This window comes from Rhopilema esculentum, chromosome 13 (genome assembly GCF_057945365.1).
Source record: "Rhopilema esculentum isolate cy_ngs chromosome 13, ASM5794536v1, whole genome shotgun sequence".
NCBI classification, from domain to species: domain Eukaryota; kingdom Metazoa; phylum Cnidaria; class Scyphozoa; order Rhizostomeae; family Rhizostomatidae; genus Rhopilema; species Rhopilema esculentum.
Genome location: NC_142827.1, coordinates 631,363 through 646,494, shown reverse-complemented (window position 1 = coordinate 646,494; position 15,132 = coordinate 631,363). Strand labels below are relative to the sequence as shown.

The window sequence follows — 15,132 nt, the reverse complement described above, 5'->3', positions numbered from 1 at the left end:
ACATTTAGGTTAAAAAGAATCATGAAACAGGACATACATATGTACATACGTACACTCGCGCTTTTAGGCACACCTTCTTCAGTTAACCATACCAAACATTTGAATGCATGATTTTGGTGAAATAGGCTTTATAGCAAATTTTGGCGAGATATTCTTGAAAATCTTTCTGACGCCATAGAGGGCTTAATTTGAAATGTAACGCAGAAAACTTTTTGTTTCTAGAAAAATAGAACATGTCAAATGTCCATAAGAGGCGAGTCGCTATAAAAAATTGAAGGGAAAGCGGACTTTAATTTGTAAAAAATTGCTGAGCAAGTTAGATGCAACCACACAACAGCTGTGCGAAGCTATTTCTCAAGAGCGTTTCATTAGCAAAGAAACCAAGCAGCTGACGTGTAAAAAAATTGATGTAAGAGGAGACGAGGAGACGGAATTTGTCTGCTTCACTTAACGACGTTTACATGTCATGAATGTAGTTTTGCTTCAGATTATCGAATCGAATGCCCTTTTACATGACCAGATTTTGTCGAATAAACAGGAGTCAAACACTTCAGTTTTGTTTACAAAATGGAAAAGCAGGTTTCTTCGGCTCCCATGGTTCAAATAGCAACAGAGCCGATGCCAATTGGGGGGGCATGGGAGGGCACGTCGCCCCCCTATAAGGCAGTTTGTCGGAAAATCTAAATGCCTGCTGGAAAATTTTGGAGTCTCCACCACTAATCTTTTATAGAGATCAGTGGTCTCCACAAATCACATACCAGCGACAGGCTGATGATAGTCTTCTTGTCTTTCCGTATTTTATTATTAGCAAGTTTGCTTTTAATCGATTATTTTTATGTTGCATTGGCTGGTAATAGCCAAAGTTAATCCTTGCGAAAAAATTAATGGTCCTTTGTCAGAAAACACTTTAGGATTCCTTGTGCAATAAACTCAGAGATTTGTCCAGTCGATCATGGAATCCTTTACAGTGGGAAGCATGAAGCAAGTAGCAAAAAACGATAACTAGGAGATTCTAGATATAGGCCCGTGTCAACCTGGAAACTGAAGACTGATCTGAATACAAATGACAAGCAAAGAACTGCCTTTTTCGATTCTGGATGGAATTGGCACAGAAATGGGCAGAATGCTTCAACATTTCAACCGTAATTTGTTAAAATTTGAACATTCACCCCCCAAAAAAATCCTTCTGTACCTCACAGAACATTGGAAGCAATTCTTAGACCAGGGAAAATCGATAGACTTTCGCGAAGCGTTCGATTCAATAGAACACAAAATTATTTTTGAAAAAAGGATAAACATTGGAATCAGCGACGATTTGCTAGCTTGGCTTTAGAATTATAGCTATGGAAGAAAGCAATTCGTAGAAATCAATAACAAAAGTTCGTCAATGAGAAATATAAAGTATGGAGTGCCTCAAGGATCATTGTTGGGTCAAAGATTATTCTCCATCTACGTCAACGACCTACCAACATCAGTTTCATTGGCAGAAGTTCACATGTATGCAGACGAAACCACTGCTTTTGTAGTTGGTGATAGTGTAGATGAAGTCGTACAAAAGCTACGTGAAGCTTTGTCCCAGATGAATAATTGGTGTTCTCAAAACAAATTGACAGTGAATGCAAAGAAGAGCAAAGCAATGTTGATAACAACCAAAAAATTCATTGGCCCACTCTTACCAGTACAAATGGGGGGAATACCTAGACTTTACAACTTCAGAAAAGGTGTTAGGAGTCACTATTGACGATAGAATGAGCTGGAAAGTACATTCCGATAAGGTGGCAAAATCGATGAGCTCAAAAGTCTGCATGCTCTAAAGATTAAATACTTACCATCACAGGTATTAGAAGACATTTATTATAAAACAATGATTCCAGTCACCACCCACTGTATATCTGTTTGGGGAAGCTGCTCCAAAACTAACCTCTCAAAAATAGAGAAGCAGCATATTAGAGCAGGCAAAATTATCTACAGGTTACCAAGACACGTTGAAAATGAACATGATCTTGCAGCAGTAAAATGGCAAAGTCTTTCATATATTCACAAGAGAAGGGTCACGATCGAAAAAGCATAAAGTTATGCTCGATAAGAAGGAAGAATATACATGCTGTATCATCTGGGGAGAAAAGTAGGCAGAATTGGAGAACATTTTGAGATACTGTGTAAGAAGGGAGAAGCGCAGGATAGGCTGTCCGCCGGATTCAATGATTTTGAGATAGCATGAGTAAGAACAGAAGTAGGAAGACACTCGTTACGCTACATAGGCCCTGTAGTATGGAACGCTCTCAGCACAAACCTGAAAGAGCAGAGAAATCTGAAAACTTTTAAGCGTCATCTTAAGTCTAATCTTTGAACATTGAATCTAGTTAATTTTGCAAAAGGAGCGTGCCTCTGCGGAAGAGTTTTTGAATGATTTGTTGTTTTAAAACCACAAAAACGCAATTTAACTATATATTATATAAACAACATATTGATAGACTTGAAAAACATGTTTATAGGCATCATTTGGGGGTGGAGAAGATTTTGCAGGTCACCTGACTTATAATACCCTAACGATAACAATTTTGTCGCAAGACATTAAGAAAATTTTTTTGATATGTAATTTTAATGCCATTACTTTTTACGTCTTTGCATCACCCTTCATCACCAATGGGAAAACCTGCTAAACATGCTAAACCTGCTAAGTCCCCCAGAGACTTTACGTAAAATAGTTGTAAATAATTACGGCCTTTGCAATTCTTAAAATCTGATTCCTTCGCTAACGCGTCTACAAATTAATTAATTAATAGAATAATACTCAAATCCAACTTAAGTTTTGATGTGTCTCTGGATAAAGTTCTGTGTAATGACATACTAAACTGGACCCCCCCCCTAAAAAAGTCTTTAGCAAAACGATTTTTTTGAAAAATTATCGTCATTTTCTTTTAAAGAAAGGAACACTGGTAACTGGGTTAGAACAAACTAAGTTTTTATGTGTTCTTGCAACAAACCTCAGCACATTTAGTGATATGATAATAGCATAGACACAAAAAATGAAATTCTGAGTTTTGCTTTTAACTGTAGCTAGGAACAAGGCCCAAAGACAAAAAGGGAAAGATAATAAAATCAATTTGCATAAAAGTGCCACGTCAATAAAGAAGTACTTTTGCATGTAATATAGAGAGAAGCAATGACTACACCCTTTATTATTAGAATGCAATAATTTTTGCTCAGCCTCTATTTTCTAAGAAATATTTGTTTTGAGCCCGAATATGTTATTAGATGCATCCTTTTTTCTTTTTAATCCGATATGGTTTCAAAAAAAATAGCTTGCTCACGAATAGAAAACACCTTTTCTTTTTTACCCCAACGTCTGTCACTAGAGTTTAAGCATGACCTTTCCTCTTCCCATTTTCAAACAATAATCAGTGTTCTTCTGAGAAACGTCGATTTGTCTATCCTGAACGGTTTAGTATTTTGTTAAACTTGGTCTGGGAGTTCCTTTCTAGCTATTTAGAAGGTATGATTTAAAAAAAAATTTTAAATTCCTCCAGCTATCTCTAAAAAATGTTATCAACTCAATTATAAAAAAGTCAACGTGCTAAGAAATATCTCTAAACACCTTTTATAGAGCTGGTAAAAACTTAAAAAATCTAATAAACTTTCTTTTTGTTTTTTATTTGTTTTTTAAGTCGTTTGCCGCTCAAGCTGTTTCCATAACACATACCGTTGATTACTTGATGGTGCCATGACCAACTGCACACTTTATATTCATTTGCTCTGCTGACCCCCCAATTGGCATGACAGATTTACGGTCCTGAACGCAAGAAAGGTTCAAGTTCTGTTCAAAGAACCAATTAAAAGATGAAAACTGGTTTTATTCGATAGTTTTATCTTAAGACCACAGTAAAGAGAAAAAGTGGTTAAAATAGTTGCAGTTGACGAAGACATCTTAGGAAATTTGCTCGCGATATCAGCAAAAAGAGAAAGAATTATCCCTTTTGCATCATGCCTGTTAGTATTGCAAATGCTAACGGTTCTCGACGAAAAACAGAATGAGAATATGTTGGATTATGTTGGATAAAAAAATTATGACGAGGTTGCTATTTGCGATGCTTCCATATAACGAGTACGAGGTCATAATTGAGCATCGATTGAGCTTGTTGCCTAGCAACGTCTGCTCCAGGTCAAGAGATTATTTTACTTATGGCGGAAAGGAATGAGAGATGTTGCGGCATTGTAACCAAGTGAATCGCGTTTGACTCCTAAGTGCAATAGAGATTTATTTTTGATAATTCAATTTTCTTTTTTTGCAAACCAAGAATGGATAGCGCCATATGATATCAAGTATGGCCTAAGCTAAGCAATTTTTAATATCGCACAAGTTCTTGCAGACAATTGTTTGTTACCCTTGGTAAATTGTTGCTTGCACGATGCAGCAGCAAAACTACAACATCGAGAGGATCAAGGTATTTCAGCTACCCTTTCGGCTTTTTATTTCTATAATTAAAGTACAATTTAATGCTTTAGTTGGTGGAAGGCGATACCTACTTCCCTTTTGAAAACCTCGCTTTGTAAAAGTTGTTGACGAAAAAACCCTCCGATTCCATTATTGATCATAGCTTACGTTGAAAAGAGAATTGTCATATATTTATTGGAAGTGAAAAAGTAATTTTCGTATTCTTTTAGATGTTCATGTTCATTTAATTTCTTACACATTCATCAAACTTTCACTTCCTTCATTTCTATCAACGTTTTATACTTTTGAAACTTGAGAAGCCTTAACATAATTCACGCTTTCATGGTTTGTTGAATATGTCATTTTAGCAAAATGCAGATCCGATCTACAACTGTTCAAAGACAAAAGGACTGCCTGGGTTACCTCCCCTGCCATCACCATACAGTGAAGAGCCTTCAGACCTCTATAAGGTAATTAATCAACAATTTTTTTATCATCTGAACTGCACTACTACAGATCCCATCCAAAAGCTATTGCTATGACTATTTATCTGCTGTAATTATTTGATATTGGTACAATCTAAGGCATTATTGCTATATTTAACAGCCATTTGCAACTGTACACAGTTTAAAGCCCATTTGGGATTGATTGGGATCAAAGTTTCAAAGTTCTTCCTTTTACATGAAATTGATACCTCAGGCAAATAGTTAATGCCCTGCCAATTGATTGTATCAACATTAGTGTTAAGAATGCACATACAATGAACAAGATTCAGTTCCATATGGTTTGTCAAGTCCTGCACCACTAATCATAAACTGGAGGTGCCAGCAATGCAAGGAAAGTTTTCTCTTTCCCCTTCTAGCTCCAATTGTTGCGAACATTTTGCTGATACTGTTTTACTTGTGGATTTTGGTTTAAGGTATTGGTTGTATACTTCAAAAGTTTCAAACAGCAGTACCATCTTTTCATTTTTTTCTAGAGCTAAAAACTTTCCTTTCTAGATTGTTTTGAAACACAGTGAACACCCACCAATAATGAGGAATTCATCCTGGACCCGTGCCGTCCCATTCAAAGAGACAGCTTACCACAGAACACCCTGCGAATCAATTGCCAATAACTTTACACCAACTGCAAGTGACCTGAAGATCAGAAGCCTTGTGAAAGTTAGACCACCAACTAGGCAAAAGTGTATTTATCTCTTTCTTCTTTATAGCACGTGAAATGAAATCTTATATTTTTCATTTTGTTTGCATTTTAACCTTCATAATAATCTGCAAACATCGGTTTATAACAAAATTCACTTCTTGACTGTAGGTTTTGTGTGACTAGAATTGTCTTTGTTATATGTCTTTAACTACTTCTAGCTCAAGATGATTTATCCAGAAGAAGAACTCCAAGGCACCACCTCAGAAGCAAGTCAGAAGGATCAGCTAAAGGGTAATCATGAATTACAAATTACTTTTGAGAAACTGGTTTGCCACTCATTCTTCTTACATTATCAGTATCCAATGTCAAAGTTTAATTTCTTATTTGAAATAATTAAGCTTTCTCTTTCAGGTGGCCTGTTAGTCGTCCATTAACACCTCAGCAACAAATGGATGTTATCAATCTTCAGACAGTTGAGGAAAACAATAATGAGAATGAGCCATCAGAAAGAGACCTCCAGGTTACCAATAATGCTGACTTTAAACTTGGAATATTTTTACTTAAAATACTCAATGCAGTTAAACCAATTTTGCCTAAAATGGTTTTCAAAATTAAACAAATGCAATGCTCTTGAAAGATACAATACTGAAGGCAACAAACCCATTTGTGAATGCCACCTGCAGCCTTGCTTATTGCATCTTTAAAGTCACCATCAAAATTTACATAAGAACCTTTTGTGATACAAAATTTTCAAATGGCATGAATGTTCTTTCCATGCTTCTACTGCTAAGATGCGTGTTCTCTTACCTCTTTATATCAATTTTGTCATTAACAATGTTAATTACAATTCCCTTTACAGAGATACTGTCATTACATACTAAATGGTATTCCAACTGAATCAATCTTGGAGCAAGATGATGAGATTTTACAGAAAATTGTAGATGATCGTGTTGCTGTGAATTTTACAGATGAATCCTTGGAGCTGAAGTTGATTCATCAGTTAATCATAGAAGTGAAAAATGATTATGTTTTTAGTCTAAAAAAAGCCATTGGTAAGATATTTCTGTATTTGATGCTTATTTGTGTGTAGGATTTTCATTATCAGTGCCATGAATTAGGTTCAGCATATTTTCAGAGCAGTTTTTGCAATCAAGGATGAATTTGTACCAATTGGCGCAAAGGTAATCTGGTTAACCTGCTTTACAATGATGAACATAGCAAACAACAATCACATTGAGCCGTTCTGATGCAAATTGATATCAGACATACAGACATATTGTATTTACCATTGTTTTCTAAAAAGAAAATAATATCCATAAAAATACAGATTGTGCATTGATAAGCCAATAAGAAATGGTCATAGATTCCTCTTGGTAGACATGCACCAATGTGTGCAATTTCAAGTAAACATATGTGAAAGTTTTTTTTCAATAGCAGTGTTAGCTGCCAAAGGCTAGTGGTAACTGTTTTTATGTAAAAGCCTTAAATTTAAAGTTTTAAACAGAAAGAAATTCACATTTTAACATATATTTGTCCACTATAATTGTATCAGTTTGGTCAATGAATTCATTGGCAATTCCTTTTTTTTCTATAAAACCTTTCTTTGTTTACATTTTCTTCATGAACCTCAATCTAATGAAACCAGAGTACTTCAGAAAAACTTCACATTTGTCTTTGTTTTGTAGTGAAAAATTTTAGTGTACTGTATTAACGTTTTATGATTTTTTCCAATTTATTTCTTGCCTTTGTGCTTTACAAGCATTCATATCAATCTTTGGCCTTTTCAAAAATAAGATACTCAATAAACTTAATGAAGTCTTGATACTTAAGATAATATATAAGGACTGCATGATGATAGTTCTTGCCAATAAAGATATTATTTTTAGTTGACTACATTCTGAAAGACCAGAGAGAAAAAGAGAGACTTCATATTGCAGCTATCCCAAAATCGTTCAGCACAAGGTTTGTTTGCATACCTATGTGTGGGTTGATCAAAGCTTTTGGAAAAAGTGTTGAGAACCTTTTAGCTGGTCACTTCTCTACCATCCTAAATGGTGTGAGCTAGTTAGCTCTATAAAGAGGGCCCTGTTAGGAAGTAACAAATATGTGCTGCATCAATCCCCCTTTTTTCGTGTATAAAATTTTTGGACAATCGTCTCAGATTGATGAAAATAGCATTGATCAGTGACACTTTATAAAGGAGAAGAAAATTTTTCTTCCTGTTTCATCGTGACTTTGATGATCGCAAGTTAAGGTCTAATTGTTAAGGTCTAAGATATTTTATTCATAGAACCTATATTGATTCATAATACACATAGCAAGGTGTTTGCGAACAAAAATCCAATTGAAAGCGAAGCTCATTACCTGCGTCTTTTCTACAAAGAAGCCCTTTAAGCACTTGATACGAAACACATTGTGGCTTCAATTTTTTCAGCAGAATTTCTTAGGCTAAGGCTTCTTAGAATTAGGGAAAACATTCTGTAAATTTTGTTCGCATTTCTTCCTTTTATATGGATTACATTTGTCATGCAACTCGTGTTCTTACAATTTTAGATGCATTCGAGCTCCCGTTCCTTGGCACAGAACTTACATGGCAAGCAAAGATCAGATTGGGACATTGCTCTTTACAACGCATCCTGTTATGATTGAACTACAAAAACACTGGCATCAAAGGTCAGATTTACTGTTTTATTCAGTGTTTGCTAAAGAGCACCAGGATAATCGTATAAAATTCTGCATACTCCCCAAGGTTGAAATGTGGAAATCCGCTCATATCTTTTCCTTTAGTTGTGATTATGTTTTATCAAGCTCGTATAACTAGATCATTTAAACTGATTAGCACATCTCCTTGGGACGGCACATAAAAGGTCGAAATAACCTTATTTCAACCCACGTCGATATGAATTTATCAGAAGCGATCAGCGATATCAAGCAGATTATTACTATAGAGAAGAAGCTTCTCATTCTTTGTCGTCTCTGGTTTTAGAATTATCCAGAAGCCGTGATTTTGATGCATTTTATCTGAGCTGGATTAACTGTTAAGCAATTCTAACTTCGGCAGCTCAATTGAATATATCGCTCAACGCTGATCCTCGTCATTTTTGGGATAAACGTTTGGCAGCAAGCGTTAACTCTTTCTAAGCGCTCACAAATTTTACGTACTTTTAACATTGTTTTATTTTAACCAGATGTTCTGTAGTAATATATGTGTGTGTTTTATTTCATTCATTCTATATCAACAAATATTTTATATGGAAGTCTTTTTTCAACTTGGCAAAAAGTGTCCCATTTTTCAACACCTTTATAGATACGAATTGAGTGGCAAAGCAAGTACTTGCCATATAAAACCCAAGTTCCATCATATTAACGAAAGATTTAATATGCCATGCTTATTTCCCGATTCCAAAAACAGTTTCTGATCGTAAGCTATGTAGGTTTGAAGTTAGAAGCCCCAAAGGATGGACATGTTCCACTAGTGGTATGATTGAAATATCCCATATGATATGACTTTTCATCCTGTGGTGCTCTTCTCATAAATTTTGTGTACACTTTTGACGGAAGTAGTTGCCCACATCTTGACGCAAAATAATTTTGGATTGGATCACATAAGGAAGACTTATTCCACTTAACGCGTTATATTTAACTGTACCAAAAGCACCCAGCCCATGAGATTCATCTGTATTGGAAATCTTGTGGAAAGTTTTGTTTTAGTAAGACGTATCAGAGCAGAAGAATGTTTATTTATTTCCTTTAGAGCCATCAAGGATGCCGTAACACCAATAAAAAAACGAAAAAGAAACGATCGTTTGATTCGCCGTTTTCATCTAAAATCGTATTCCTTCGTTTGAATACCAAAATGAGCTTTTGAAAGAATTCAAAACAATAATAACATGAATTGGGAACAGATTGCCAAAAGAATTGGATCTTATAGAGCCTTAGTGGATGCCTTATTCCAGTTTTTCTTTCAAAACATTAACATGAAAGTAGGAATTTAAATCGTACAAGGCTCGGGCTTTAAACATTTGACATTACTAAACTAATGTAGAAGGCTATAACTTGCTCGTAAAATCAAATTTTTTTATAAAAAAGGAGCTCCAAAGAAGTAAATATTCCGTTGAAATCAATGAATTCTAAAAGTTAGAAATTGTTGCCTTTTTCATCGAATTTAAAATCCGATCAATGGCAAAAGATGAAATTACATCCTTCTAGCTTTAAACGACGTATTCATAACTATATTTGCTAAAAACGTTTTATCATCTTATATTTGCAACATAGTTTTCTTAAAAAAGTTCTTTACCTCTTTGTGATAAAAATCAAAAAAAAATTTTCAGAAATAATCTTTTTATTTTATGGAATTTGCATCCTTACATGCTCCAATAGCTTTCAATATATGCTTTTTGGACTTTTCACGGTATTACAGAAATCTAATTATCTTTTTAAATAATTATACCTTAGTCATTAATGTTATACCTTAATGATAACCGATTGGCTAAATTTCTTTGTCTTTCATTGTGGTTTCCAACGGAATCGTTCATCCTTTGGTGATCCTAGGACCAGATTTTGAAAATTCATGTATCTTTGATAATATTTCAAAGATAAAAAATTGTCAAAACAATTTTGAGAGGTCCAAAATTGGATTTTTTTAAACTAAGGTATTTTGGAATCTAGAACCTAAATACGCTCCTCCCAATGATGCAATATTGTGAGGAGATAATATTGTGACGTATAAGTGCCAATAAACCCGTCTTTGTCCGGAGATATAGTCAGTTAAAGTCAAAATTGCTCTTCTTGGGACAAAACAAACTGATTTTCAGATTTTTCGAATGGACATATTTTGCCAAGTTGAAAAAGAACACTGACATATCATATTATATCAACGAATATTTCACTGACTCAATTTTTTCTCTAGTTTGGCATTTGAGGTTCCGCTAGCCGTCACTAGACACGATCACACCCGCTTTGATGCCTTAGAAATATTTTTACTTATCAGGCAATATAGGCATATATATAAAGGGAAATTGCAGTTTCCTGGTGATCGCATTAAGCGTGAAACGAAAAGTTTACATATCGATAAAGTATATAATTTTTATGAACAGGTGGAAGAAAATTCTAGTTTTCAAATTTATGGAAAATGTCCGTGCTTTATTTTAAAATGTAAGATATTTTTAAATGGTCTTTTTTTCAAGGTATGTGTCATCTATCTCCATAAACAATAAAAAAGGTCGTTAAATATATTTTTTCTACCCACACTTTGTGTCTTGCAGATTTTCAAAGAATCGATTTGTCGTTATTGGCGAAATTTTTGAATCCGGAACACCTATGTACTGCCATGATTTCGAAGCACTCATCAAAAATCAGTGTGCCAAAGCAAGAGATCACCTCATAAAAGTGTACGTTAAAATTTTCATACATTTCGTACTTTCTTTTATCAAAGATAGCAAATATTTTACCAGCCTAACAATAGCCTGTTCCTCATTGTTTCATGTCATTTGTAAGAAAGTTTCTATAAGATTTTTCCTGTTACAACAACTAGGTTTAATCGTTAAGCATTCTTTTGACAACAGATTTCTGTTTAGTATTCGTAATGGCAACCAATTGATAACAGTTTAAAGATGATATGAATCTGATAGGATATAGTACGTTTAATTATGAGCAAATGAATTCTTAAGGTGGGCTGTCGAATTAACGCAGTGGAAGTTTTGATTGTCATACGAATTATCAAAATCATGTTTCCTGCCATATGAATCTTTTGCCATCTCCCAAAGCTTAAATTGCAGTATGTTCCTGAACTTAACTTAAAGTATCTTCCTGAACTTAACTTGCAGTATCTTCCTGAACTTAACTTGCAGTATGTTCCTGAACTTAACTTGCAGTATGTTCCTGAACTTAACTTGCAGTATGTTCCTGAACTTAACTTACAGTATCTTCCTGAACCTTGCAGTACCTTCCTGTACTTAAATTTCAGTAACTTTCTGTATCTTCCTGAACTTAACTTAAAGTATCTTCCTGAACTTAACTTGCAGTATCTTCCTGAACTTAACTTGCAGTATGTTCCTGAACTTAACTTGCAGTATGTTCCTGAACTTAACTTACAGTATCTTCCTGAACCTTGCAGTACCTTCCTGTACTTAAATTTCAGTAACTTTCTGTATCTTCCTGAACTTAACTTAAAGTATCTTCCTGAACTTAACTTGCAGTATGTTCCTGAACTTAACTTACAGTATCTTCCTGAACCTTGCAGTACCTTCCTGTACTTAACTTGCAGTATCTTCCTAAACTTAACTTGAAGTATCTATCTGAACTTAACTTGCTGATTCTACTTAAATATAATTTGCGTCATCTTGCTAACTGAAATTGCAGTATCTTTCTAAACTTAACTTAAAGCTTGCTAGCTGAAATTGCAGTATCTTTCTAAACTTAGTTTGCAGTTTTGATTACCACAAAGCCAACTGTTTTTTTTCAAAGGTGGATTCCAACTTGCGCCGATGTTTTGAAATCGCTAAAAGACAGTTGGGTTCACTTAATCCCAAGGAAAGACACAGAGGCCAGTCAATTGATTCAATCGTTTTTCTCCTGTGTTGCTTCTGTCATGTCCATCCAGTTAAGGAGTATGGTACTTGATTCATTGAAAGATTTCTTGGATTTTCTCAAACGATACCAGGTAGCTCATCTATAGATTTTGCTTTCTTATTTTCCATTATCAATTATGTTTTGCTAGTGTCTTCAAGAAAACTTCAGGGAAAGTATTAATATTAGTCGGTGGCAGACCTATAGCAAAATACTAATAAAGGAAGGGAGGGAAGGTCTAAATGATATTTTTTGAATAAGGTGTGGGAGGGGGTTGATAGAGTTTAAGAAGTATTCCAAAGTTTACAAGCTCTCGGAGGGTAAGCTGAGTTGTGGAAAGTTTTTTAATTTGGCAAAGAGACTTGGAATGATAAGCAGGGGGAGATTTGCTGGTGTTTCGGACATGCTTCGGGAGACCAGGGATAATATCTGACAGGTGGGTAGATGTAAGATGAGCAACACAACGCCGAGAAGGAAGGGGCTGGAGAGACCATGTTAGGTTACAGTTATTGAAGATACAAGTAATTTTAGATTTGAATCTGTTAAGAAAACGCTAAAAAGATATTGGACTCCAATACAAAATCCGATACCAGTACTCCAAAGAAGACGAAATGTGAGCTCACTCACACTAGAGGAAAACCCAAGTTTTTAAATATACGTTTAGTAGCTTTTAGTTTAATTGTTACGAGGAAGTTTAAAATTTCCAATTTAGGTTGGATGATACAGAAAAGCAAAGTTATGAAAGGAAAGTGAACTAACCAAATCTGTACTATTCATGAAAACATGAACAATATTAATAATACTAACACAGGTATTTTGACAGTATAACCTATCAGCATAATAACAATGCTGTTATCTGAAGAGTCCTGTTAGGAAAGAAAAGTAATTTGAAAAAGGACTTATTGCTACATTGCATGTTTAATTTTTTTTAAATTAAGAAGTATATGTGTCATTTATGAAGAGAATCAGGGTTGCGTTTACGTAAAATGATAGCCTGGTGATTCTAGTTTGACTAAATCCAACGAGACTGTCTTTGCCCCACTTCTCAATTATTCTTAGACCGTCAGTGTAAACTGAGGCTGAGATACCTTCTTGAAGGCGAGTGTTCATAACAGACATATGTTGTCAGTGAAGGGAAAGTGGAGAACTCAGAGAAGGGTCATCAGCGAAAGAATTAATACTTGTAGAGGTGGAAGAAATAGATCACCAGCATTAATGGAGTAAGCACTGGAGAGGCAGCCATTAACTCTTATACGTAAGGATCTATCAAAAAGAAAGCTGCCAATCCAATTGATAAGGGTTTGATGCAGGCCATACGTAGAGAATTTAAAGAGAAGACCTTTTTGCCAGCTGCGATCAAAGGCCTTAGAAATAACGATAAAGTCCATTCGCATTAAAGTATTCCAGAACAGTTAATTAAATATAAGTAATATAAGCTGGAAGATCACTTGTAGATCTTGCTTGACTTAAACCATACTGGCGATCACAAAGAAGTTCTGCATTGTGGCAATAAGAAGCTGAGCTGAGCAAGCTCTGCTATCAGAGTTAAGCAGAATATGGACAAATGTTCTGTTGACCCAAGCGTTTAAGACAAAAATCATAATGAATGCAATATATATACTATTACGTTAACCTAACCTTTTTTGATTGAGTAGATAAAATATTTACTTTGTCGGCAAAGTCGTAATTTGGTCAGTAAAAACACCTCAAGGTAGGTAAGATAAGATATAAACACAAATTTCTTCGTCGGTTAACTCAACCTTTTATGACAAGTTATGTTTCTTAATTCTTTTCAGAATGGAAACGATTTTCAAGAACCATTCAGTGATCTAAAGTTTGTTCAGCAACAAGTTAGTAGTTTGTTCAGCAACTTTGAAATTGTGAACTTTATTTCTCAGCAAAGATAAGCCTTTGCGATACTCTCGTGAGTTTCTATGTGTCATAGCTCTAAAGCTAATTAATACTATATTAAAGTATTCTCTTTTAATTTGATTGCTTTTCAAATTGGACCCCACAAGACTTCTCCAATTTATTGTATTGGGATCATTTATCACTCGAATGCGACACAAAACATCTATATACGCCCACTTGCAGTATGTTAAACTCTACAACATGCAGGTTACATTGGTAGATTTTTCATAACCCTATCTCCCCCTATATTATCTCCTCTTCTTTATTTTCGTTATAGTCTCTATTCAATTTCTGTCACTTTACGAAACATTCTTTTTCAGGTCATTGCTGTCAATGTTCTAATCACGGACAGGCAAATCACTTTCCAGCCTCAGTTTACTGATTTGCGTGACGTCATCATGCGATGCTTTACTGAGATTGTCGCTAATGCAGAAAGTCTGCCAAGAGTACGTTTATATGAAGTATAGCTATTTTTAAATGCGCTGTTTCTTGGCCTTAGCTTGCTTTGGATCAACAAATTTTCTGATAAATTTCTTTTAAATTAAAAGCCTTTATTACTACATTAGAATCTGTTGTTATTAAAAGGATTGTTGTCATCTTCTAAACCTTTCGTTTTCATTGGGTGACATGTCCTCGATGTAAAAATTTGACAATCAAAATAAGATCCAATAAATATTCGTTTCTTTGAATCTCCTTTTTAAGCTCTCTGTTCGATGATTTCAAAACACTGAAACGCTTTGTTGCATTGTTTCGTTTTTAAAGATTTTGACGTTTCCTACAGCAGGAGTAGAATGTTTTTCCTGTTTATGATAATTGTAAGCTTTCCTCAGAAAACTCCCTTGAAAACCATTCATATTTGTTTGCCATATTGCAAAATGCTAATAGTGTCCTGCTTTTCATTCCAGGTTGAAGGGGAGCTGTTTCCTGACCTGAAAGCGAAGAAACTCTCCCTGCGATCTGTGAACGTAGAGGAGGCGGTTGTAACAGATTTTATTGGGAAAGGAGTCGAGGTTTTTAAGGAAAATACAACTGGGCCACAAAGGTTGGTACTTCAAATCCTGTTCTGTTTTGCT

At 34.9% G+C, this 15,132-nt stretch overlaps 1 protein-coding gene across 1 annotated transcript in view; it reads left to right on the top strand.

The window, feature by feature from the left end:
- Positions 1–4,152: 4,152 nt before the first annotated feature.
- Positions 4,153–15,132, top strand: part of LOC135692135 (dynein axonemal heavy chain 3) — a 45,966-nt gene continuing 34,986 nt past the window's right edge. Inside the window, exons 1-13 of the mRNA XM_065210175.2 lie at positions 4,153–4,445; positions 4,804–4,905; positions 5,437–5,623; positions 5,800–5,872; positions 5,993–6,101; positions 6,441–6,633; positions 7,468–7,543; positions 8,135–8,254; positions 10,846–10,971; positions 12,047–12,242; positions 13,945–13,998; positions 14,380–14,505; positions 14,965–15,101. Of these exons, the coding sequence (XP_065066247.2) occupies positions 4,410–4,445; positions 4,804–4,905; positions 5,437–5,623; positions 5,800–5,872; positions 5,993–6,101; positions 6,441–6,633; positions 7,468–7,543; positions 8,135–8,254; positions 10,846–10,971; positions 12,047–12,242; positions 13,945–13,998; positions 14,380–14,505; positions 14,965–15,101 (1,535 nt within the window). The 5' untranslated portion in view covers positions 4,153–4,409. The remainder of the gene's footprint in view (positions 4,446–4,803; positions 4,906–5,436; positions 5,624–5,799; positions 5,873–5,992; positions 6,102–6,440; positions 6,634–7,467; positions 7,544–8,134; positions 8,255–10,845; positions 10,972–12,046; positions 12,243–13,944; positions 13,999–14,379; positions 14,506–14,964; positions 15,102–15,132) is intronic.